Source organism: Lampetra planeri, chromosome 9, assembly GCF_965212315.1.
Source record: "Lampetra planeri chromosome 9, kcLamPlan1.2.h2, whole genome shotgun sequence".
Lineage (NCBI taxonomy): Eukaryota > Metazoa > Chordata > Hyperoartia > Petromyzontiformes > Petromyzontidae > Lampetra > Lampetra planeri.
In genome coordinates, this window is record NC_136115.1 from 6,372,466 (window position 1) to 6,396,672 (window position 24,207).

The 24,207-nt window shown below is 43.3% G+C and overlaps 2 protein-coding genes across 22 annotated transcripts in view; both read left to right on the plus strand.

The window, feature by feature from the left end:
* SORBS1 (sorbin and SH3 domain containing 1) overlaps window positions 1-10,997 on the plus strand; it is a 134,543-nt gene extending 123,546 nt beyond the window's left edge. For 14 of the 17 annotated variants that reach the window (XM_078597500.1, XM_078597504.1, XM_078597509.1 and 11 more), the window contains 4 exons: window positions 1,140-1,253; window positions 5,375-5,433; window positions 6,487-6,593; window positions 7,401-10,997. In XM_078597500.1, the coding sequence (XP_078453626.1) occupies window positions 1,140-1,253; window positions 5,375-5,433; window positions 6,487-6,593; window positions 7,401-7,462 (342 nt within the window). In that variant the 3' untranslated portion in view covers window positions 7,463-10,997. Of the gene's footprint in view, window positions 1-1,139; window positions 1,254-2,941; window positions 2,990-5,374; window positions 5,434-6,483; window positions 6,594-7,400 lie in introns of all 17 variants that reach the window. The other 3 variants (XM_078597514.1, XM_078597515.1, XM_078597516.1) reach the window with 3 other exon arrangements.
* A 7,406-nt stretch (window positions 10,998-18,403) lies between these two features.
* The window catches only part of PDLIM3 (PDZ and LIM domain 3), a 45,413-nt gene continuing 39,609 nt past the window's right edge, over window positions 18,404-24,207 (plus strand). For 2 of the 5 annotated variants that reach the window (XM_078597520.1, XM_078597522.1), the window contains exons 1-2: window positions 18,418-18,562; window positions 20,068-20,200. In XM_078597520.1, coding sequence (XP_078453646.1) covers window positions 20,108-20,200 — 93 coding nt within the window. In that variant the 5' untranslated portion in view covers window positions 18,418-18,562; window positions 20,068-20,107. Of the gene's footprint in view, window positions 18,563-20,067; window positions 20,201-24,207 lie in introns of all 5 variants that reach the window. The other 3 variants (XM_078597521.1, XM_078597524.1, XM_078597525.1) reach the window with 3 other exon arrangements.

A 24,207-nucleotide genomic window follows, 5' to 3' on the forward strand; every position in this document is an offset into this window, starting at 1 on the left:
ATGAGCTGTAATGCAAAGTATATTTCAAATGAAATATATATATTTCAAATGAAATATACTTTCACTTGTTAAAACAAAACTTTTCAAGTAAACTCTTGGTTGACAGAATGCATTGAGTCTTGTACTTTAGGAGGAATGTAATACAAAGGTTAAATATATATATAATATTTATTCACGTAAACATTAAAAATCTTTCTGAAAACCTATCTCTATAATAGAGTCCAAGATAGCACATTTTCGTTCAAGGGTGCCCAGTTTAATGTCACATCCTGATAGCACATTGTGAGCAAAACAAAGGTGGCCATGGTGACGTTGAAACAGCTGTGACTGACCAGCTCTAGGCAAAAGACGGCAATCCTGTGACGATGATCAATAGATGGACTGTACATTGAATTGGTTTTACAATAACACTGTATTATGCTCAGTTTCCATTTATTCTTCAGTAAAACGACAAATCTCACTTTGTTGGCTTCAATTTCATTAAAGCGCATTGAGATATTAGCCAAGGCTCAGTGTAAGCTGCAATTGTTATTATTACTTCCTAACCGTGAGTGTTATGATTAAAGGATAGTGTTATAGATTTAACGAGACACGTGGTCTCTGTTGTACTTATCAGCATTAAGAAGGGTGGTCATTTATTGTAAGAGCCACGCTGCCTGGCATGTATCATCCTCACACTGCACAACATTGCAATCAGTACATTTCATGGGTGATTGCCACCGCCCCATTCTCATCAGACTACCGTAAGACAATGTGCTGCTTTAATACTTGCGACCATTATAGAATTAATCATTTTACAACAATTTTGACATTCATTCACTCACCGAGTGCCCTTTTGGTTCATTAGTTGCCTACTAATCAATGCATTCATTGCACACATGTAAGGAGGCTTACACGTACTCGTGGTACTTGAATGATAGTTGTTTTTATTCACAAATATGCATCTCCGTACTTTTTCTCCGTCCATTGATTGTTTAAGTTTTCCAATCACATATTCACCCGTGGGTATTCCTATTCATCCACAACGTACGACTGCTTCCTTGCGAGCAGCTTGATACATTGAGCTGTAGGTGTGTGTGTGTGCGCCGGGTGGCTGGAGTGTGACGGCAAGGCGGGGTCCGTGTGTTGTGGCCCCACAGCCTGGTGTGTGGAATGACGAGATGATGTGGGGTCGCCGTTCCCGCAGCCCTGTGCCTTCCCAGCCTCCCAGTAACTCGTCCCCATTGCGAGGAGCAGGCACCCACTCCATCAAGGTACTGACCCTTACAGTCCCATACCCTCATCATCCCTCTCTCTCTCTATCCCACGCTCTTTGCGTTGTCATCCCGACTATGCTGTCGGTGTCTTCTTGGTTCTTTCGGTAAAGTCACGTAGAAGGGAAATAATAAAATAATAAAAATTTCACATAATAAAATAATTCTCACGACGTTTCGGCCACAACGCAAGCAGCCATCGTGAGAATTATTTTATTATGTTTTATTTTTATTATTTTATTATTTCCCTTCTACGTGACTTTACCGAAAGAACCAAGAAGATGAATCCCTGCAGTCACGAAAGCTTTAAATCGATATGCTGTCGGTGTCACGTACGTATGTATGTTAAACTTCTTTCACCACCATGCGTAGCCAAGCGTGCTAATCGGAGTTGCCGGGTTAGATACTTTGTCACAAGATAAAGTGCCTATTCGAATCTCTGGCACAGCAGCGCAACCCTTTGTGTTAGAGAGCGATCCGCGCAAGAATGTGTGTTTTCTAGCGCTACCTCTGAGATTCTTGGGAGCGACCTCTAGTCAACACAGCAGAGGGAAGCATGCACCTACCGCAGCTGAATACGGCAGTAATGTTGATCACATGACAGCCACATGAATATATTCGTGTTTGTAAATTGTCAAAATGTCTCCTACATGTGTGCGTGTAAATGATTATTCTTTCATCTATACTTGTCAACAAAGTTAACAGATACATGAAAACTGGTTTTGAAGTGTATGTCTGTGTACAACGGTGTGGTGAAATTATTTGATGCATTACATGCGTAATGTGATTAATGTGATTAAGCATGTCAAGACCTTTAACGTTTCTTTGCTCGTCATGCTTTTGCTCATTTGTTCCTGCAAAGCTGTTTGTTTAACATATGCTCCAGCGCTAGAGCTTGCATGTGGGTCATGTCAGTTGGTGTTTCTTGGCAGATGTGTGATTGTAATGGCCCCACAAATCATGAACAGTGACCTGTGCTTATTTGAAATAATTATTTCAATGCAGCTGTCATTGCTCAACTGAGTGGCATGGCTGTTGGTTATGGAGTGAGGTAACTACCTCATAATGTGAATATACACTTACCCCTTGTAACAATAATGGAACCTTCTCACAAATAATGCCCAGGTTTTTTTATTATATCTGAAATATTTGATTACTTTAAGGACGTGTTCAATATTGGCATCTTCCATCCTGTATTTGTTAATATAAGCTATCCTGAGGTGGAGGTGTGATTCAGTGGCTACTAAATAAATCGGACGGCAGATAATTTCACCGCCGAGTAATATCTGAACTGGTGCCCTGTTGATCCTTTCACCAACCAAATCAACATTTGGCATCATTGGCAAGTGTGGTCAAACACCCGCCCCCCCCGACCCAACACCCCCCATGAGCAATGACATGAAAAACTTGCTTCCAGCAGTCGACTGAAAAGGGGCTGTGAATTGTTATATTTTGTAAGCTATTTTCCGCACAGCGGGGTCTACGTCTGTAGGGAGAAATGCGCACTGAGTCACGTGCCAGCAAGTGGCGTTCAAACGGACTGTGCTGCAATACCTCCACGCGAGCTGCCCACTGCCTCTAAACCGTTCTTGGCTGCTGCATCCTCCTGCCCTTCTCATTCTTGCGGCTCCATCTGTTTGTCTGCCTTTGCCCCCCATGGCCACACTTGCCTGCTCTCGTGCCATCAGCTGCTGCCTGCTGGATTGCCACTAACCATGAGTGAGGCCAGCTATGTGGTAAGCTTATAGCTCATAACCCATGCGCTCCAGTTGGATTGACATGCTTTGCAAATGACCTTCATGCCATTTCAGCAAAACACTTTAAAATATACGATTTCTAAAAAAATATATTAAGAACATCTTGAAATGACCATAAGTACGATAGTATTTTCATTTCAAAAGTACTACATTATTTAGGAATTGCAAATGTATGGTTTTAATCTAAAGTGAAGGTTATATGATCATCTTAATTTTTACAAAGCTTAAGTTGAATGACTTCCGTATAGCTAATTCACCAACAAGCATAGATTTGTGTCCTTATTTCAGTATAATAGTAGATAATATGACCATGACACTATGCTACAGGGATGGCTTTGTGAAGAATGACAATTGTGTTGATGAATGACAATTGAAATAGATTAATTGGTTTCAGGAAATAATGCAGTCAAGCACTCCAGTAATTAATAGTAGGGGGCAGTATGCACATTACATATAGAGGTGAATGAACTTGTATTATTATTTAAAGAAGCCTTGTGCCACATCAACTCAGACTGCTTTTTAAGTTTGTCATCTCTGATTTGTCAAGATCACACTGCTGTTCACAGTGAGAAATATTGTGCAACAGAGATGCCCGTGCCTGTGCATACGTAATTAAAATGTCAATACCGTGCACCGCTAATCTTACTTTAAATCTTACGTAATACACTTAACCCTCTGGTTCTCAAAAGACTGCTATTTCACAAAATGATGCATCCATGTAATTATCACAGCCTATACATGATAATAAATTAAAAGGAATGTATACTTAAAAGTAGGCTCTATTTATGATGCAGCTTCCATAAAGAATGGTGACATTTAGAATTTAAGGTCCAGAATATGCCTTTAAATCGAATAATTAAATACATTCCAGTCCGGCACACACCGCTAGTCTTTGAATTGCGCCTTGGTTAGTGTGTTTGGTTGAGGAGAGAAATGTTTCGGCAAAGCACAAACAGTGTTCATTTTTGTTACCATTATAGCTGATTCATTTCCTGTTTGGAAGCTGTGTGAAGAAAAGTATTCCGCCTACTTAATTAAACCAAGTTATTTTACAAGAAAACGGGAATATTTATGCATTCATTCATTCATCTGTAGCCCAAAAACAGGAGGTCATCAGTGTTTACATAATTGAATTCCAAGTTTTACTTTTACTCTCCCATTGACATGAAAATGTGAAAGCCCTGTTTATTCATTAATGCCTTGGTTTCTTGCACACTTCTTAAAGTGTTTTAATATATTCACGTGTAGTATATGCTCACGAAGATATACTCTCATATATATAACATAAAAACATACTGGAGTGAAGTACATTTTTACAATAATTTATCTTCAAGAAAATGGAAATAATGTAATCATTGAGCAGAAAAGACTTCGTAATTTTTTTTATCCATAAATCGGACTTCAGATTCGGCAACTTTAGATTTTGTGGCACACTGCAACTTATACAACAACAACAACAAAATGAAAGTCAAAGGAACTTGCATGATTGCATTTGAGCATATGCACTGTTTGAAGCATCTATGACATCCATTACTGGTAATTGCATATGTCAGCATATTACCTTTTTGCTTATAATGCGCTCGCCTTTCTCTCTCTTCCCTGCTCACGCTTCTTCTGGATTTGTCTACAACTCCTGGGCATCAAATCCTTTCTCTTGCCTCTCTTGTCACCATGGCAAAACAAAATTACATGCTTATAACCCACTGTGAAATCGCGATCCGATATGCCTAACCCTAACCTTGTTCCTTGCCGTGCTGTCGCGCCATGCCGCGTGGCTGACATCAGGAGGCCGTCTGTAACGAGATCCTGCAGATAGCCGAGAAGTCGGTGCAGTACTGCAGCAGCCTCTCCCCGTTCCCACAGTCTGAATGGCTGGGCCCGGCCGCCGGCTGCTCGTACGGCCGCTCGAAGACCGAACGTAGGCCCAGCCCCTCCCACAGAGACTATGGCCTCCGGCTCGTAGAGCCCAGATACAGCCCGAACCTGATACCCAGCGCGATGCACAGTCCCAGCATGGCCTGTCGGACCAGCCTTTCCCAGCCTGGCTCGAGGACTAGCCTGGCACGTCAGCCCGGGCTGAGGCCCAGCTCATCACACCCAGGCTACGACTCCAGGTTATACGATCCAGGATATGCCTATGCTTCAGTGCAGCGGGGCTATGCATACAGGCCTCTGGAGGTCGGCTATGGCCTTCGGTCGACAGAGCAGGCAGCCTACGAGCAGAGGGGCAGCAGGGACGGCTATGAATATCGGCTGGCAGAGAGCAGCTATAGGTCCAGACTCGCAGAGCGTGACTTTGACCAGAGGGCAATGTCGCGGCCTGGTTCAGGCTATGATAAAACACCATCTGTTATAATCTCTCAGCAGCCCCAGCCCCAGCAGCCAGTCCGCATCCCTGACGACTTCCACCTTACAGGAGAGCCGTAAGTAACATGGCATTTCATTCACACCCCAATGGCAGTTTGTGTTACTCTTGTGTTGTTGTTAGTACGCGCCAATGATTGATAAGTACTGCAGAGAAAGAGACAACAATGAAATGATTTTGGTTTAACCTGCACTTGGTTTTGCTCTCTCTTTGTCTATGTTAAAGTCCAAGTGATATCTCGCCAGTCTGTGATAACGTCCCGCGTTGAATTTGTTGAATGAAGCGTCTGCGCCGATCTGGGGATTATCCCTTCGAGTAAAGTCAGTCTCGTTCCTAAATGCACCATTTGGGCCTCGCCATGTCCATAATCTAGATTCCCTTTAAAATGAAACGTGTTCATAATGTTCATCATCATAATGATGAATCAAACTTTCTAATTAACACTGCAGACAATTTATTGTGATGTCGTCGAGGATCGCGGGCACTAAAGTAATAAACAGACGTGGGTCTGTGTCGCTGTGTAAATGAACAGGCAGTAAGCAATTAATGCGCCGTATATGGAAAAAGGTCACGCCACCGAATGCGGATGTCTTCGCTTTTGTATTGAGAGGAGTTTAGTTAACTCTTTCAAACCGAGCATGTGAATTTGAGAAGCGAGGGTACCAACACTTTACACCGCCAATGTGTTGTAGCCAGCTATATGTAAATGGATAGAGGCTATCTATTGTGACGCAATGGTTGTAATTCATCGATGTATTATAATAAATAATTAGGACACGTGAACTACAAGCCCAATTAAATGTTAATATTTTAATTTCAAAGATTAAGTTATTTTTAAAAAATCAGAGAGTGGTCTTCATCGTAATAATGATTAGTTTTTTTTAGCACGTTCGTGATGCCGTGGGGATGTCTCAATGTGCTTTACACGCGATAAGCGCGACTCGGCGCCTGGCCTGCAAATTGACATTAGCCTGCCCGGAGTGGGTGGTGATTGCTCGAAATTGAGTTATATGCAGGTCATGTTAGACTTTGGCAAAATGTGGACCGTTTGCATTGCCTTCACCCCACTTGTGCAGAAAGAGGGATTTTGTCCGTACTGTGCGGCTAGCAGGTTCCAGGCAATTTATAACTACAAGCCCCAAAACGAGGATGAGCTGGAGCTACTGGTGGGAGACGTGGTGGAGGTGATGGAGAAATGCGATGATGGCTGGTTTGTAGGTAAGAGCTCATGGCTACATTTAAACTTAATGAAGATGTCTAAAATTTCTACACTACCATCACAAACTTACAGCATAAACATGGCATTAGCGTTATAATTAGTGGCCAGACTGCAATCATGTTTGTTTAATTTTGAATATACACACAAATTACCCATTGGCACGACAAAACATGCCCATTGTTTCAACTAGACGCCAAGATTGCGAGTTCAACTCTTTAACCATTACATGGCTGCAGCATCCTCGGTATTATTACAGAATCACTAATTCATTTATAGCAAGGCCTACCTTTATATGGGACTGATTAGCACTGTTAAAATCCAATAACAGAGGCATGTGGTTGAAAATAATGGTGCGTACGAACCTGGCTGAAAACTGCAGGCGGAGTTTGTGCTGCAGCATGCAGGCTGCTCCTACGTACGTTGAACTTACGTACGTTGAACTTCTTTCGCACCGTACGCAGCCAACCATTCTAATCGGAGGTGCGAGGGAAGGACAACAAGCTTTGAACATGAGCAGTTTTAAAGAAATGAGTTATCATTCTAGATTTAAAAGTGCATAGCTCCAGTGGCTTCCTCATACCAGAAGGAAGAGCATTCCAGATGGCTGCAGAAACGCATCTGAAAGCGTGCAATGCAGTGACCATCTTTGTTCGATGGCTAGGCAGAAGACGCACGCTGTGAGGATGACCGGAGTTCGCTTGTTGACGAGATCATGCAAGGTCACACACTTTGTATGTACTGTAATGCGTGCGGAGATGAGTTTTCGTTGTTTTGGTGACCGTTGGGTTTTCTCACTGCTTCCGCAGGTACATCGAGACGCACAAGGCTGTTTGGGACGTTCCCTGGCAACTACGTGAAGCGGGTGTGAGAGGGAGCTGCCACAAGCTACCGCGCGAATGTGTCGTGGGAAGGGGCATTCTTTTAACGGAGCTCTCTGGACAGCAAAGGCAGATGTTTGTAGAATTTATTATGCAAGACTGTAATGAGAAAAGCATATTTCTTAAAATATAATATTGATTGAATGATTTATTTTTGATTGCAAATTAGAATAAAAAAAAGATCTAAACCATTGCTTTCTTGCTAAATGTTTTGTATGTTATTGGAAGGGACGGTGTTAGGAGAAACGGATGGCTTGCCGAGTTAGGCAGTTGATAAAGTTTTCACAGTTTCGGGAGGATTTGTACTGGTTAAAGATGATTGGAAATGGTGTGACATAATGTGTATATTAAACTGAAGTTCCTTAAACATCGAGGAAACTATTTCTGTTTTAAAAACATAGACTCCCAATGAAACAGTCAGTGTTGCATTCTTCAGTGGACTTTAATATAGCCATGATATTTTATTTGCTGATATGCAAAATAACCTGCATGTTATTATTGCTTTCATTGAGTTATTGATCCTTGTATGAATACGATGCCAGTTTCATTTGTGTGCTCTGTTATTTAAGTTCAGAATGCAATTAAAATGTTTTATTGTTAATGTTTTTCTTTGTTCCGACATTGATTGAAATTTGAGAGTAGAAAATACATGTTATTCAATCAACGTGTAAAACAATATTTCATATATGAACGTATTGCTTTTGAATAATAGATCTTAACTTTTACTGATCTGCCATTGTTATTGATTTTAAATCAAACTACTGAACTATCTCAGAATGCCTCCTTCTGCTCTGTTGTGGCTCATGGTAATGTGAGAAGTAATATTTTGGAAATGAATCCTGTTACTCGTAATATTTACAAGGCAATTACCAACACGGAAGATAGTCAATGTATCTAAATTGGCACTTGATGGAGTACGCACTGCATCTGACCGCTATTTGATGTAAAATCAGCTCATTATTAATGCATTAGCCGCGCAGTGGCATTGTGCTTTGCCTCATTTCAACTCTAAAGCATGCAACTTTTAAGGACATGAATGTGCTCTGAACCGTTACACATTCGTGAATAGCCGTCTCTTATTGAGGGCAAAAATTACGCAATTTTTCAATCTTACATTTTCTAACATTTTCACAATACTTGTAGTGCAAGGTATTTTGAAAGCAAATTACATTAGGTGGACAGTGTTTTACTTCTGTGTTATTCTGCAGTGCCTACTTACGTCACTTCGAAAATCCCTGCAGGGTAAAACTGTATAACAATTGTCAAGGTGTGATGTGACCAATACAATATAGTATGGTCTCATATTAATTATATGTATCGCAGACTACAGCAAAAAGGTGACATTTGTCAATTTATTACTATGATACAAACGCAAACCCGGCAGACTTGTAATCTAAAGGCCTATAAAAGGGACTCGTCATAATGTTCTGGTGAAGGCCCCGATGGCCAAAGTGATGACGCATATGCTTTTGCATCACAGCATTATTGTAATCGCCTTATTTTTTCCACGTGTTTAAAGATGCCACACAGCATCTCAAAGAATTTTTTTTCCAGTGTTTCCCTTTGGCTTTATGTGGGCAATAAGCAAAGGCTCCTTGCGGTCTATGCTTCTGTAAATTATTTCGCCGGTTAAGTAAATGACAAACCATACATTCTCCATGAGGATGTTGAAAAGCCCCCAATTTCTATGGTGGTAACCAGTGTCACAGTGTATAATTGTCCTGCCTTAATCACCACAATATTTTTCTGGTATTCCCCTGGCGGAGTGCCTTAATCTTTTGACTGCATCTAAGGGCAGCGTTGGGGGTGAATAGCAAGTGTAGCATGTCAACTGGGGAGTACTCTTAGTTATGATATAGTGTGCTTTCCAATAAATCGTCAAAGGAATTGGGAAAAGACACCGCACTAAGATGCACCTGCATGTAATCAAAACACAGGTGCACCGGTGCTATCTACCCATCAATGCCTGCAGGTGTACCAAACTACATTTATACTGGTAGGAACGAAGTGGACCAGACCACCAATAGATTATATCGTCCGTCCGTCCGTGTATCAACATCGCCCCCTACTGCAAACACTTGGCAGGACCCTACAAAAACCTTTTGACTCAGTGGGGCTTTCCTGGCTTAACAAGTGTAATAATACATTATGTTTATATTCTTTGGTTATTCGTTCCTACCAGCCCACCCCGCAGGGTCCTGTTACATTTGAGCAAATGGAATTGTTACGTAACTGCTCTCCACAGTTCTTAAAACAAATCGGCGTAAGTTTGTCCCCGCACATAATTTTGGTCGAAAACATTTGGGTGATTAAATATTAACCGTAAAAAACGAAACTAAATATGAAACGAAGTTATTAATATCCCCCGCTTTTAATGTTGGTTAAAACTCTGGCTTTAGGCATCAAGTGATCATTTTCTAGACTTATCAAGAAAACAGAGGCTGGAATATCTCAGATGTCTACGCAGCTGCTGCACTGTTGTATATAACGTAAACTTCAACAAATAAAACCTTTAAAAAAATCCTTCAAATGTTTAAATATATATGATAAAAACAAAGCTACTTTGTATAGAAAGCATTCTCAACTCATAGTGGTGTTTGTAAAATGATATTTTATGTAAACTCATTTAAAAAATGTTTCATTTTGGTTTGCTACAGTACAGTATATGCAATATTTATTATAAGTGAAACTAGAGTATTACTGTATAAAGCGACTCCATTATGAATGCTTTTTTGTCTTGAAAATTATTTTATTTGCTTTGGCAGTATATTAGTTATATCATCCAAATATTTTTGTAATGTCTTGCTATAGCAGTAATATATTTTGCATTATTGTTTTCTCACTAACTGTGGCTTGCTGCATGTCTAACGTTAATTAAAAGCTTTGAGCAAGTCACATGGCCTTATTACATACCTGCCAACCCCTTATCAGTGCCTACCTTATTATAGACCAATTCAGATTGGTCACCCCGTGCCCTTATAAATCGCAACGTTCAGCCTACAAAGTCCCATCACAGGGGAGAAACGCAAACAAATAAACAAAAAATTGTGTTGCCCGTATTGAAACGGCCGTACGCCGTATGGACCTGAAAACTAAATTTCCCTGTACAAGAATACGGGTAAACCGTATGGGTTGACAGGTATGTTATTAAGCCATTATTTATATATCATAGCTTTTTGCAGTGTAAAGGCTAAATCACTTCTCCCACTTTACGTTTCTAACACAATTTCCCCAATATAAATTCAAATGCAGAACTGTACTTAAAAGATAGGAAACAAAATTTCAAACGTGGCCATTACCCAAAGCAAAAAGCGTTTTGCCTTTGATACTCCAGATTAAGATTACAGTTTTAATTACGGAATTCTGGTAATTGGTATCGCACATGTACTTTAGGACTCCTTTGTACTTATGACATTATCCTCGCATACAATATGTATCCTTTATATGCCTTGGAGATCCATTATCTGTGCGCTGCTGTTTTCAATTTGAATTTGCAATGTTCAATAAAGTTGGAACTTTAGAAAACTTTGCCATATTCTTTTTGTCATGTTTCGTTTAATATTACGTCAGAGCACTCGCAGACCTAACTAATCACGTGAAAAAAGGATTCAATACTTTTACTCAACAATATGGTACCCGACATGTTTATCTGGGTTTTTCGTGCCACTCGTTAATTAAATTGGAAAACCATCCCAATGCAGGACCCGCCGAATTAAAGTCTTGTCATTCCGGGTTTTCTGGAAAACACTTAGGATTATTGGATTATTTTGCGCATTTTTAACAGCCATAAATATCTGCAAAGTGAACCCGTACTGTATTTTACCAATCTGATTTCATCTATAGAGACGACGTGAAAATATATTTGTGCGTACAAATTATTGTTCTCTGCTTGTAGGTTGTACCACGTGTTGTTCGGCATGATGTCTTGAGGTTTCGCTCCACGTATTGAGAGCTTAAGAAAATACATCTGAGAGCTACACGGCACAAACAAAAAAACACCTACGCAGTCACATATAAGCATAACCACAGAGTAACGTGTATTTAACTTATTTACACTTGGTAGCTCCATTCTTTTTTTAAATCCTTTATATTAAGTTCGCTTGCTTGCTTGCTTAGGACCGTGCAAATCTTTCGGTCGTTTTTTAACCCACTTCCCGTGAACCAATCGAGCTGACATTTTCCACACAGACTCGTTGTGCGTGACAATTAATGTTCGTGCATTTTTTTTTCCAAAATTTGATACTTTTTAGGACAAAAATATTATTTAATTACCAATTGCTTAATGGTGCAATGCAATCATCTGACCCATAGGTGGCAGCCATCTCAAGGCAGAGGACGAAAGGACACTAGCCGCCACGCATATAAAGGATTTATAGTGAAAAACTTTGTTTTTACGGGTTATATTATTTTTAATGCACAGAGCGCATTTATCCTGCCCTCTCGTTTGAAGATTCGGCTCTGCAGCCGTTATCTTTGGAAAACATCCATAACTGGGCTAAGAGGTACACTGCCTCTATTGTGGGGAATAGCGTAAGATAATTATTTATACTTAAAATGAATCTGGCAGCACACAAGGCTGAATATTGCTGATTTATCTTTAAAATTATAAACGTTTAATTACCCGGTAAAGTCCACTGAGCTCTTTAGCTCTTTTTCAGAAGCGACCTGGCCACGAATGAAAGCTTAACGAAATGGCTTATGTGGAAATGTATAGCAGCCGAACACTCTAAACGTATGTTTCTAAATGTGGAGGGAATAAGGTTAGAAGTCGAACCCACAACGTACTTATACCGGCCGAGGGAAATAACAGCTCGTTGCCGCAGCATCTTTAGTTTCTGTTACACATGCTGTGACATTAGTCCAACCACAGGGTGAAGCCGAGAGCGAGGCGTTTTGTACATCATGAGTACTCAACTACAAAACTGAAACACTCAAACATTCTTCAAATACATAAAGAATTGGGCTTCTAAAATCACATTTTTTCAGGGCCCAGGTTAAGTTGGAAACCACAAATCCATTGATGTCGCCTGAAAGACTATAAAAGGCTGATGGGAGGGAAGAAACTTGCCTGTTTGTAACGTATAGCCCTGCCACTGCGTAACCTTGGCAATTGAGACGTTATTACCCCTGTTTTATGAATGCGTTCTCACTGGAAGCCTACAACATAGTGTACATGTTTACAAGCGATAACGAGGAAGTTCTGCATGGAGGTCTCCGAATGATAAATCCTGGTTTTGAACTTTTCATTCGCCTTGCCCTTCGGTGGTATCATTGGTGTTTCAGTGAACGCATGCGAGCTGGAGATTTCCCCCCTTCATTCGTGGAAGGGCCATGCCCAGGTGATAAGACGATAACTTGTAGGATTCTATTCGAGCCATGTTAAGATTGGCTCGGTTCTCACCATTCATCTCGCGCACAATTGTATTACGGTTACTAGCTAATCACTTGTGAAACATTTTTTTCCTGAATGTTCTTTTTTTCCTCTCAACCGTTGGACATGGAATTTCCATCCACATTCCACTTTAATCGTTCGAATCGTAAATTGCACACATTTCACACAGGTTTACAAATTATACTCGTACAATTCGCATCCAGTGAAATTGCTATATTCCCTACACACACACACAAATGGGTTATTTGCTGTTATAAATCACCGTATAAATCAAGCTACACGACTGTGATTGTGTTACTATCAATGGCTGAATTGTCAAGGCAGCCAAGGTGTTGACGCGGAGTGCATTAACCAAGTAATGTGCGGTGCCGAAGGCATAAGAGGTGGTATTGTTTTATTGCTTACATTGGCCATTTCCTTTCTGGCCCTCGTTGCTTTTAAGGAAGGGCACGTTGCCTTCGTCCTGCATGACTCATCAGGGCGCTCGAGCCGCACACGTGTGTGACTTAGGTGTGTGACTTACCTGCGCGGGTCGCATGGCAGGTGATGAGCTAAACGATGAAAGGGCGTGAACGCCCTAGACTCAAACCCAAACACACACAACACCGTCGTCTCGGCAACAGGAAGAGCGCTGTTTTTTGTTTGTTATCGTAGACGTATAGACGATTCACATTGGGCCAAATGCCAGACGGGGCTGTCCGCTTCAGTGGAGTTATCGTGATTCCCACGCTGCATCCTTATCTACCGTGGATGTTGTGTCTTCCGTGGCGTTTTATAAACGACGCCTCTTACTGCGTTATAAACAGGTGTCCAAAGTACTTGTGCAAGTGCTGGAAGACTCACGCAGTATACACGGCGACCTGTGTGTGTTAGACATCACAGAGGAAACAACATTTCACCAATCTAAAGCGGATGGATTACCGTACATAATTTAACACCCGTTTGTTGGAGATCCTGAGCCATGACTTCCACAGTATTCAGTGGCCTGTTGCGAATAAAGTAAATAGGGTAATTAGAATTCAGTGGGGTGTCTCTAAAGTAATGGGCCTGAAGACACATCTAATATAGCATGACGTGTTGTCAGAATCATCGCACACCTGTGCATTTTGATAATGGCGATGATGGGCAATTGCATTGTCTTCTTTAGGACTTTAAGGGTTTTATTTTGCATTAAGATTTTGCCAACGCAATGTTTTGCGCGTAAGCTCCGCGTCTTGGGCGTCTTCGATTGCTGTTTACTTTCACATTTATTAAAAGGAAATGTTTCCATTTGTTAACGTCTCATTACTGTGCCCACTTCCTGTTAAATACCTTTCCAGTATAGTGTTTACATACATATCTCGCCAGGTGTGTGGTCTGTTAGCGCACACACACAAATATATGCTTTGTAGCCTGCATGGATTGTTCAAGTGGTGTTACCCATCACCTATTCATCCCAACACAGCACACAACCTGAGTAACGTGCAGAGTTTACAGAGGATCTCACCATTTTTTAGAAGTTTTTTTCTTTTCTTGGGATGTTTAGACTTTTCCGTTTCAACATACGAGAATAACTCTCAAGCACCTCCAACGTAACCTCTGATAACCCTACTTGCTGTACCACCTCACGCAGACAACCTAGTTGGCTAACTCGGTGCCATCTACTTGTGCAATATCTGAATAGTGCACGAGCACTACTTAAAATCCTCTGGATTATACATCGAACACGGAGTGGGATGATGACAGGGAGGTGTGACGTGGATGTTTTGCTACTGTCATTTACTACTATGATGAGCCAAGAATGTCTGTGTGTTCCACGTGTAACGTCACTCCACGTCGGCCAGCCTCCCTCATTAATAATCATGAACAGGTGACGTCACTCCACATTGAACAGCCCCCTTAATTAATAATCATGAAGAGGTGACGTCTTACAAATTGACACCCCCCCCACCCAATAATAATAATTAGCGGCTGACGTCACTCCACATGGGGGGCCGAGGCGCCTCCTCCCCCCTCCTCGGCGTCAACTGACAACCCTCACTACAAAGGCAGAACCCTCACGTCACTTGATCTCCGTAACGCTGTTGAGACATCGAAGTAAAAAGGACGTCATGATGAACAAGTGATTATAACCTTTAAATGAAATAGGTCTGTGTCACCGCACCCTTACAAATTGCACACACATTAATTTTCGCTTGCAAGTATCAAATTTACTGAAATACACCCGTCCTTGGACGGGCAAATGGTTAGTTAGAGTATAACTAACTAGTTACAGTATAACTAACTAGCCTTGTAAGTTGACGCTGAGGAGGGGGGAGGAGGTGCCTCACCTCCCCATGTGGAGTGACGTCCCCCGCTAATTAATATTAATGAGGGGGGGGGGGGTCCATGTGGATGACGTCATCTATTCATGATTATTAATTAGGGGGGCTGGTCGACGTGGAGTGACGTCACGCGCGGGACACACAGACATTCTTGGCTCATTATAGTAGTAAATGGTTACCATGAATTCATGTGGTGGAGTGGTGGTGTAGTAGTTGTCACATTCCCAGTAAATAAAGGCGGACGATTTCTTGTCTTCTGTCCGGGCCACTATATTCCAGTCTGTTTATATAACACTTGTTTAGTTAAGCCGAGGATCCGCCGCCCGTCGCTCGTTCGCTCCCTCACTCGCCGCGTCCCTATCCTATTCTCTACTCTCCTTCCTTATCCTATTCTCTACCCTCCTTGTTTCACCCCTCCCGGCTGCCGTGTCTCGCTGTCTCAGCGAGTTGACACCACGGCAGCCCCGGGGGTCAAGCGTGCTGACGTACGGACTGCGCTTGCCCCTAGCGAACCTATCCTAGCCTACCCAGGTCCACACAGGACTACTCTCGCCCAAGAATACTCTAACTAGCTTGGCGGATCTGTCCGTTTTGGCCGTCTTATATATCCCTCGCGACCCCTTCCAGAACATTCTCCAGAAGATCCCTCTATGATTGGCAGATACCGGTCTTTTGAATTCCGGTCCACCTCCCCCCTTGTTTACCCCAACGGAATTACCCCAAAGGTCATCCTGACCCTGGCTGCTCTTGACATTCCCATGATGATGCTCACCAACCGCCTCTTCTGGCTGCCCAGCGCGGACATGCAGCCATTCTCGAATATGCACGCGTTGAACCACTACACATGTAACGTCGGGGCCAGCGTTAGCATATTTGTAGGGGTGGCAGGAGAATTATTCCCACCAATAGGAGGGTTAGTGGGAGTGGTAATCGAGGAGATATAAAGGGAGAACGGGCGGGAAGAAGGGGCCTTTGGCGGGAACGAAATTGGGACGGCTGGGGACAGGTGTGGATGGGAGAAAAGGATTAAAAGACGAACCCCCTGCAATCTTGTGTCGGCTCTCCTTTACATATGGTTGGAACCGTACGACCAAAATTGCCCCAATATTAGCCCGACACTCTATGTTTACTGGGTTTGCGCTATGAACCACCCGAGTTAAATTCCTGGCCACGGCTAGCATCAGTGGTTGAGTTATATCTGAAGCGGTCGTAGACGACCTGCATGGCCAAGCGTGGTATGGCCAAACAACCCCCACGACTGAAAGGTCGGGGAACGGGGGTCTTCATCCTGCAGTGGATTGACAAAGGGCTGTACACTCCGAGGCATTCACCGTCACCAGCCATCACAATAATGATCTGGGCTCCTGTCCTCCCTCTCATATGCAGGGTGTTTGTTGAATCACAGACGCGTACAACAACAGCAACAACCCCGCGTGCTGCACGGATCACGCGAGTGAACCGGGTCGTGTTGGGATGAACCCAGCCGCAGGAACACGCGGTGATGACGGTGGTTGTGATTCGCGACACATCACTTCACCGGGCACTTTTTCTTTTTTTTCTTTCTGTGAGCCGAATGACGAGCTATCAAATAACTTTGGTGGGCCAACAATAACACACACACACACACCTCAGTGGTATCCAATAGTAATAATCAAACAACGTGCAAATCAGCGAAGTGTAAAGAAGCTTTTGCAGTCAAATAAGTGACTGAGCGCCGTACAATCCGAAGGTGTCGTAAGGTCGAAAATATGCCCCTCTAGTATCTGTTTAGTGCGGCTAAGATGCGTGCATTGACGCACAAATGTCGTAGGGGGGCGTCCATAAATGACGTCATGCACCTAGGGGGGGGAGGGGGGTCAGACATTTGTGACGATGTGTGACGAGGGGGGGAGGGGGGTTTGAGAAATGTGACATCACATCAAAATGCGCAACTTTAAATAAATATAAACAACACGTTCTACTTCATTAAATTGAATTGTTATAACAACACAAATTTTGATAAATTTTGATTATTCACTTTTTGATTATTTAAATGTATTAAGGTCACCTTTTATTTAAAGTATAGATTATATTATAATGTTAAACATAAGAACCAGAAGTCAATCTACGTCACACTTTTATTGAGAATAATATTTCGTCAGAAAGAGGAAGTGTAAATAAAATTTTAATGCAGTCGTTATATAATTTTAGTTCTTTGTACCCAGAAAATGGCGTCATGCTTCTTTTCGCCATTCTCCTACTATGAACCATGAGTGACTGAATTTAACCATTTGGGATCTTTGTTTTAACTACGGACTTCCCTTATGGAAATAAAAACAAATTTGAACCGCTCACGATTCAGTATATCGTGTGCACGATTTAGTATTTTGTGCGCAAAAAAATAATTGTTTTTTTTTTATTCCATGAAGGAGCATTTTGCTTCTCCATGGGATAATGGAGAAGCATAAATTTAGTACATTTTTTAATGATTGTTATTAACCATTTTGATTCTAATGATTCGACCAGGGCTTGTCATTCTGTGGAATGAATGTGATTGTGATAATTGCACTCTCCATTTTGCTTCGTTCTACTACAAAGTTTCAAGTATTTTTCAAAAGTTATAAATACTTTTAATATTTTATAATTATAAGAGAATTTCAATATAATATTCTGAACATCTGCAGTTTTAGTTAGACGTTGAATATTTTCAAGTGAATGTTTTCAGTTTTCCAACGCCTCCTTTTGAATACGTGTTTTCTCCTACAACAGAGTGCAGCGCCACATTAAATACGCACTACAATGACATTGGTTTAAAGTGATTTGAAGCATGTTTTATTTTCAAAATGAAAATATGGTTTTGGGGGGGGGGGGCAGAGCTTTGTGACGTCATATTTAAGGGGCGTCTGACTTTTTGTGACGCCGTGTGACGAGGGGGGGGGAGGGGGGTCAAAAATCGGCCAAAATCGCGTGACGTCATTTATGGACGGCCCCTAAGTGGGAAACACGTGGACACTGTTTACTGCCGCCTCTTGCAATGCGTCGGACGTTCGTTGGAAGAGTAGGCCAAACACCCTGGATAGGGGCTCTCTAGGGCCCCCCACCCCCCCAAAAAAAATCTACGAATTGATGGACAATCGCTGTGTGATGGCGAGAGAGAAAGGCGTTGTGGCTGGGCTGGGTTGATGGTGAGGGTAGTGGGGAGGAGGAGGAGGTGGTGGTGGGAGGAGGAGTTGTTGGATGCTGTCGCCTCCGTCCGTTGGTTGCACCCCCTCGTCGTTCATAAAGGCGGCGTCTGGCGCAGCGCTTTTCAACTCACTCCGAGAGGCGCGCCGTGCAGGAGAGGACGCGCCAGGAGCTCTGCTGCGTGTCGCCATAGGTGAAGGCTCGCACGCGCTCCAAGCTGCTGTTCGTCTCAGGTTAAACCACACACGGGCACGAAGCTGATATTGTTCTCAGGTTAAACCACACACGGGCACTAAGCTGCTATTGGTCTCAGGTTAAACCACACACGGGGCTCTAAGCCGATATTGTTCTCAGGTTAAACCACACACGGGCACTAAGCTGCTATTGGTCTCAGGTTAAACCACACACGGGCACTAAGCTGCTATTGGTCTCAGGTTAAACCACACACGGGCTCTAAGCTGATATTGTTCTCAGGTTAAACCACACACGGGCACTAAGCTGCTATTGGTCTCAGGTTAAACCACACACGGGCACTAAGCTGCTATTGGTCTCAGGTTAAACCACACACGGGGCTCTAAGCCGATATTGTTCTCAGGTTAAACCACACACGGGCTCTAAGCTGATATTGTTCTCAGGTTAAACCACACACGGGCACTAAGCTGCTATTGGTCTCAGGTTAAACCACACACGGGCACTAAGCTGCTATTGGTCTCGGGTTAAACCACACGCGGGCCCTAAGCTGCTGTTGTTCTCAGGTTAAACCACACACGGGCACTAAGCTGATATTGTTCTCAGGTTAAACCACAGACGGGCACTAAGCTGCTGTTGTTCTCAGGTTAAACCACAGACGGGCACTAAGCTGCTGTTGTTCTCAGGTTAAACCACACACGGGCACTAAGCTGCTGTTGTTCTCAGGTTAAACCACACACGGGCACTAAGCTGCTATTGGTCTCAGGTTAAACCACACACGGGCACGAAGCTGCTGTTGTTCTCAGGTTAAACCACACACCGGCTCTAAGCCGATATTGGTCTCAGGTTAAACCACACAGGGCACAAAGCTGATTTTGGTCTCAGGTTAAACCACACACGGGGCTCTAAGCCGATATTGTTCTCAGGTTAAACCACACACGGGCACGAAGCTGCTGTTGTTCTCAGGTTAAACCACACACGGGCACTAAGCCGATATTGTTCTCAGGTTAAACCACACACGGGCACGAAGCTGCTGTTGTTCTCAGGTTAAACCACACACGGGCACTAAGCTGCTATTGGTCTCAGGTTAAACCACACACGGGCACTAAGCCGATATTGTTCTTAGGTTAAACTACACACGGGCACTAAGCTGATATTGGTCTTAGGTTAAACCACACACCGGCTCTAAGCCGATATTGTTCTCAGGTTAAACCACACACGGGGCTCTAAGCTGATAGTCTCAGGTTAAATCACAACACACCGAGTCCCTAAGCACGCAAATCCACATACTTGGGAGCACTTTCTCAGGTATATACCCTACACCAAGACTATAACGGCATCTCACGTACGCTCCTAAATCCGCAAAGCACAAACATCACTCAAATTTCGTGCGAATAAAAGTTGCATTGTGCATAGCCACACCCAGAGCCTGCCGTATCGAGTGTGTACGCTCTGTGTGAACGCGTGCGCGTGTGTGTAGTGGTGGCGGGGTTGGACTTGAGTTGTCCCTTTATTGGTTATTTTGTTTCTTTGACGTTTCGTTACACAGCCACGAGTAGAAGATCACTCCTCCCAGCCGTCGTCCAGCCATGCCGCAGCAAGTCATCTTGACGGGTCCAGCGCCGTGGGGGTTCCGTCTCGTGGGAGGAAGGGACCTTGACCAGCCTCTCACCATCAGCCGGGTAAGTCGTCGTTCTTCCCTTGGCAAATGGCAACAAGTTTCACCCATAACTCGATCATCAACTCCTCCAGCTGTCTCATTCGCCGTATCTTTCGAGTTCCTTTTGGGGGCCGTCAATGCGCGACTACGTGTGATTGCGTTCACCTTCACTGACACCTCTGAGATTTCACTCGCATCTTCACCCGTTGCTGCGGCTTTCAACAGAGATGTGTGTACTTAATTTGGAGCTTGTATGTACTGCACATCCATACGCGTTGAACTTCTTTCGCACCATGCGTTGCCAGCCGTGCTAATCGGAGGATGTGTGGGAAAGAGATGGCAACCCTTCCATCACGTCCATTGATGTTTGACGTCCATCCCATTCGGGACAACCCGTGGGGAAATGCGTGCGGTGTTGTAAACGGTCCCGAGTTTTGCACGTTAGGTGATGAAACTCTAAGCAATCTTCGCCTGTTTTCCATGAAGGGCAGCGCATTGATTCGGTGTGGGAAAAAGGCAAATTCTGCTGCATGCGGTGTGTGCTGAACTTTACAAAATTAAACACCGTTAATTATTGGTGTTTATGCTCATGTGGTGATGTTTTTGTTTTATGCAGTTCAGTGTTTCAGAAATGCGGTGGGAAACCAGTGGCACATAACGTGGTCAGCCTTTAGAAGCTGTTTCTTTTCCACGCTCAAATATAACTACTGTAATGACATTTCTACCTTAAGGTTTGTAATTCGGCTGTAAAACCGCAGCCTTTTAAGCACTCATTTAATTACGCAAAGCCAGGGTGCACCATGTTGCTAATTAACCATTTACAGCTACGTTCGGTACATTATCCAGTCGCCTTGTTGTTTCGGCAATTTTCTTGTGTTTTGCTATTTATTGGGCTTAACCACATGTCGGGCAAAACTGGCTGTCTGCTGGAATCCACCTGATTGCTTTCAGGGCATGATGGAATGACCCTCGGAATGTGTGAGCAGCTGAAATGCACGGAATAGTTTACCACCGTCGTCATTAACAGACGCTTCTTATAATTACCGCCGAGGCTTTTTTTTAGCCCATCCGCCCAGACAATGGTTCCAGATTAAGCGACCGCAAGCATTCTGACGAATTAGCGCAGCATACTTGCTGACAAGGGAAATATTCCATTATTCAGTAGTGGCACGGTATTTAATTACAAAATAAAAAATTTTGAACGTGTGCATGTACAGAGCCGTGTCATTGCACTGCTGGATGAGGGCCTCGCCACACCATCAGGGGTCGCTAAGGTTATTTTACCATACTTCACCACGCTGGTCAGTGCAGGTTTGTTAGAAGGCGGGTGAGCAGAGACACGGGAGCGAACAAGTCCTTGGAGATTATTCCGGTGTAGTGCAAGAGGAGTAGAGGGAGACCGAGGGTTGATGGAACAATGTGGTGGAATGAGATATCAAGAGAGTGGGTGTGATGTAAGGGGAGGCAGAATATGGGGAGAAGTCAACACCGTTGATGATTATCTGAACGGGTCCTGGGCCTCCCCTAGGTTGACTCGGCCTCAAATGAGTACCTAGTGCAGTGTAAAAGCATCGTTATAAGGGAGACGAAGGTGGTGCTGGCCATCCACCCCCTCGTGTGCCGTGCCGGCCTTCATAGGTGCTTGCTAACAGCACTTGCCCAAACAGTTTAAGGTGATACGGGGGATCTTTCTATTTGTATTGAATAGACGTACACTGATAAAGTAAATGCAAGCAGCCGACCCCATGCAAGAATGAGACGTTTGGCTTCGAAGAAGATACATCATTGTATATACTTTGATACAAATGAATATAATGCTGCTGACAACAACTCTCAAGTTGAAGCTGCCAACTGAGGAGGACACTTGTGCACGTTCAAGAGCAGAGGGCAGTGTTATGATTTGTCCACAATTGTGACCAGCTAACACAGTAAGTGAAGATATGTTTGCCACATAGTTTGGTGAATGTTTGCCCCAGCCAGTGTAAATGATGTTATTGGCCCTCTCCATTGTAACAATCTGTACTATATAATTACATTTACGACTGATTCTTTCAAATACATTCTCAATCACACCCAGTGGCTATATTTTGTTATTTCTATTTTTATTAATTTACCAGGTAAGGTCCATTGAGCAATACAGTTCTCTTTCAGAAGCGACCTGGCCCCAAATGATAGCCCAACGAAGTGGCTTATCACGTGGAAATCTTTTGCAGCCAAACACTCTAAAAGCATGTTTCTAAATGTGGAGGGAAAAACCGGAGGCCCCGGAGAAAAAATCCACACGGCCACGGGGAAAGAGACATGCAAACTCCAAATATACAACAGGAGTCAGCGTTGGGATTTAATACACGACTTCCTGCATACCAGGCGATGTAGTTAACATCTCGCCACCGTGGCGCCCAGGCTCACTGTCGTTGCCTCCACCACCTGTGTCCAGTGGCACGAGGGAGTCCACACGGCTGGAATGTGTCCTCGCCGAAGGCTTCATCATTAAGCAATACACTTAATTTGCAGATGAGTGAACCTATCGTTTCTCTCCACCAGAGCCACCGTGTACATATAAATGTTGACCTTTTGCACCGTATGTAGCTAACTGTGCTAATCGGAGGCACCTCCGCACCTCCATCAAAGCAGACTTTACGTTCCGAAGGTGATATTTAACACACGTGTTTATTCACAAAAGATTATCTTTGAGCACCCCTCACATAATTTTACATGCGAGCCGATAGTATATGGCTGCTGCCATGCTGACAACTGCTGGGGAGCCATATTTTAAGAGTTTAATTCAGGACAAATCAGACGTACAACCCGAAGGGTACAAGTGGTGCTTTAAATTTTCCGTTGAGTGCCCCGTAATTCCCCGTTTCATTGATCCCGTGCTGGCTCGGTCGTTTATTGAGTTCAAGCAGGTCAGTGCGTGGGCGGGCATTCTACGTGGGGTGATCGTTACAGATATCACACCATTTTCTGTGCGGTTTTACACCCTCTTACCATGAATACAAAGGTGACCGGTTCAACTTAAAGTTCATACGCTGGTCACTGATTGTACGTGTTGCCTTCAGTTTTAGGATGACAACTTAGGAGGGGTTTTCTATATGGCTCACATTTACAGCTATATAACTGCAACTGACCATTGTTATGGTGGACACCAGCATGTATTATTTAGGTGTTTATCCTCACCTCAAAGTAACGATGTTCAGTGATGTGACAACTATCTGTTACAGGGTAAAGTTACAACCTTGTACATTATATCATCTCCAGTCATGCATGCTACCTTTTGCTAAAACTGACTGGGGGATGCCTGCCGTCACTTTAAAACAACTCCACTCTTCTTAGCATTGTTTCACGGGTAACATGGACACGGTGTGTGGGTACAGAGGACGATACTTTTTGGTTCTTTCGGTAAAGTCACGTAGGTATAAAAAATAATAGATCACGACGTTTCGATCACAACAAAACTACGTGACTTTACCGAAAGAACCAAAGAGTATGGATTCCTGCAGTCACGAAAGCTTCAAATCAAGATTACAGAGGACGATATTGCGACAAGGCTGGCAGCCCCCCTGATCTTCCATGCTACCGTTGTCAGATATTTTTTTTATCAGCAATATAGCAGTCAGAGCCTGCCTGGCGAAACATGTTTATATCTGCCGTACAGTGCAATTATCTCACGGCCTGCTAGGTTCCGATATTGCGCGTAGCTCTGGCCAACGCAGGAAATTCCACAAATACCCCCGGACTTCTAACGTGGCACCAGCAAACCCGGCAGGACTGGCGTGGCCTCTCCAAGTTGGCATTTAATCTGTGACCCGTGAGCGGATGACAAGAGGGTTGACGAGCCATTTGCAGACCTGAATTTGTAATCGAGAATTATGTTTGGGCCTCTTACTTTTAATTTACACCTATGCGGTTAGTTGGCTGTCAATGAAATATTACCCGATGGGTACTACATACTATAATCGTGAGTGTAGTGCCTCTTCATCACAGTACGAGGTATTATAGTTATTTTACAAGTATTGGTACGTAGCT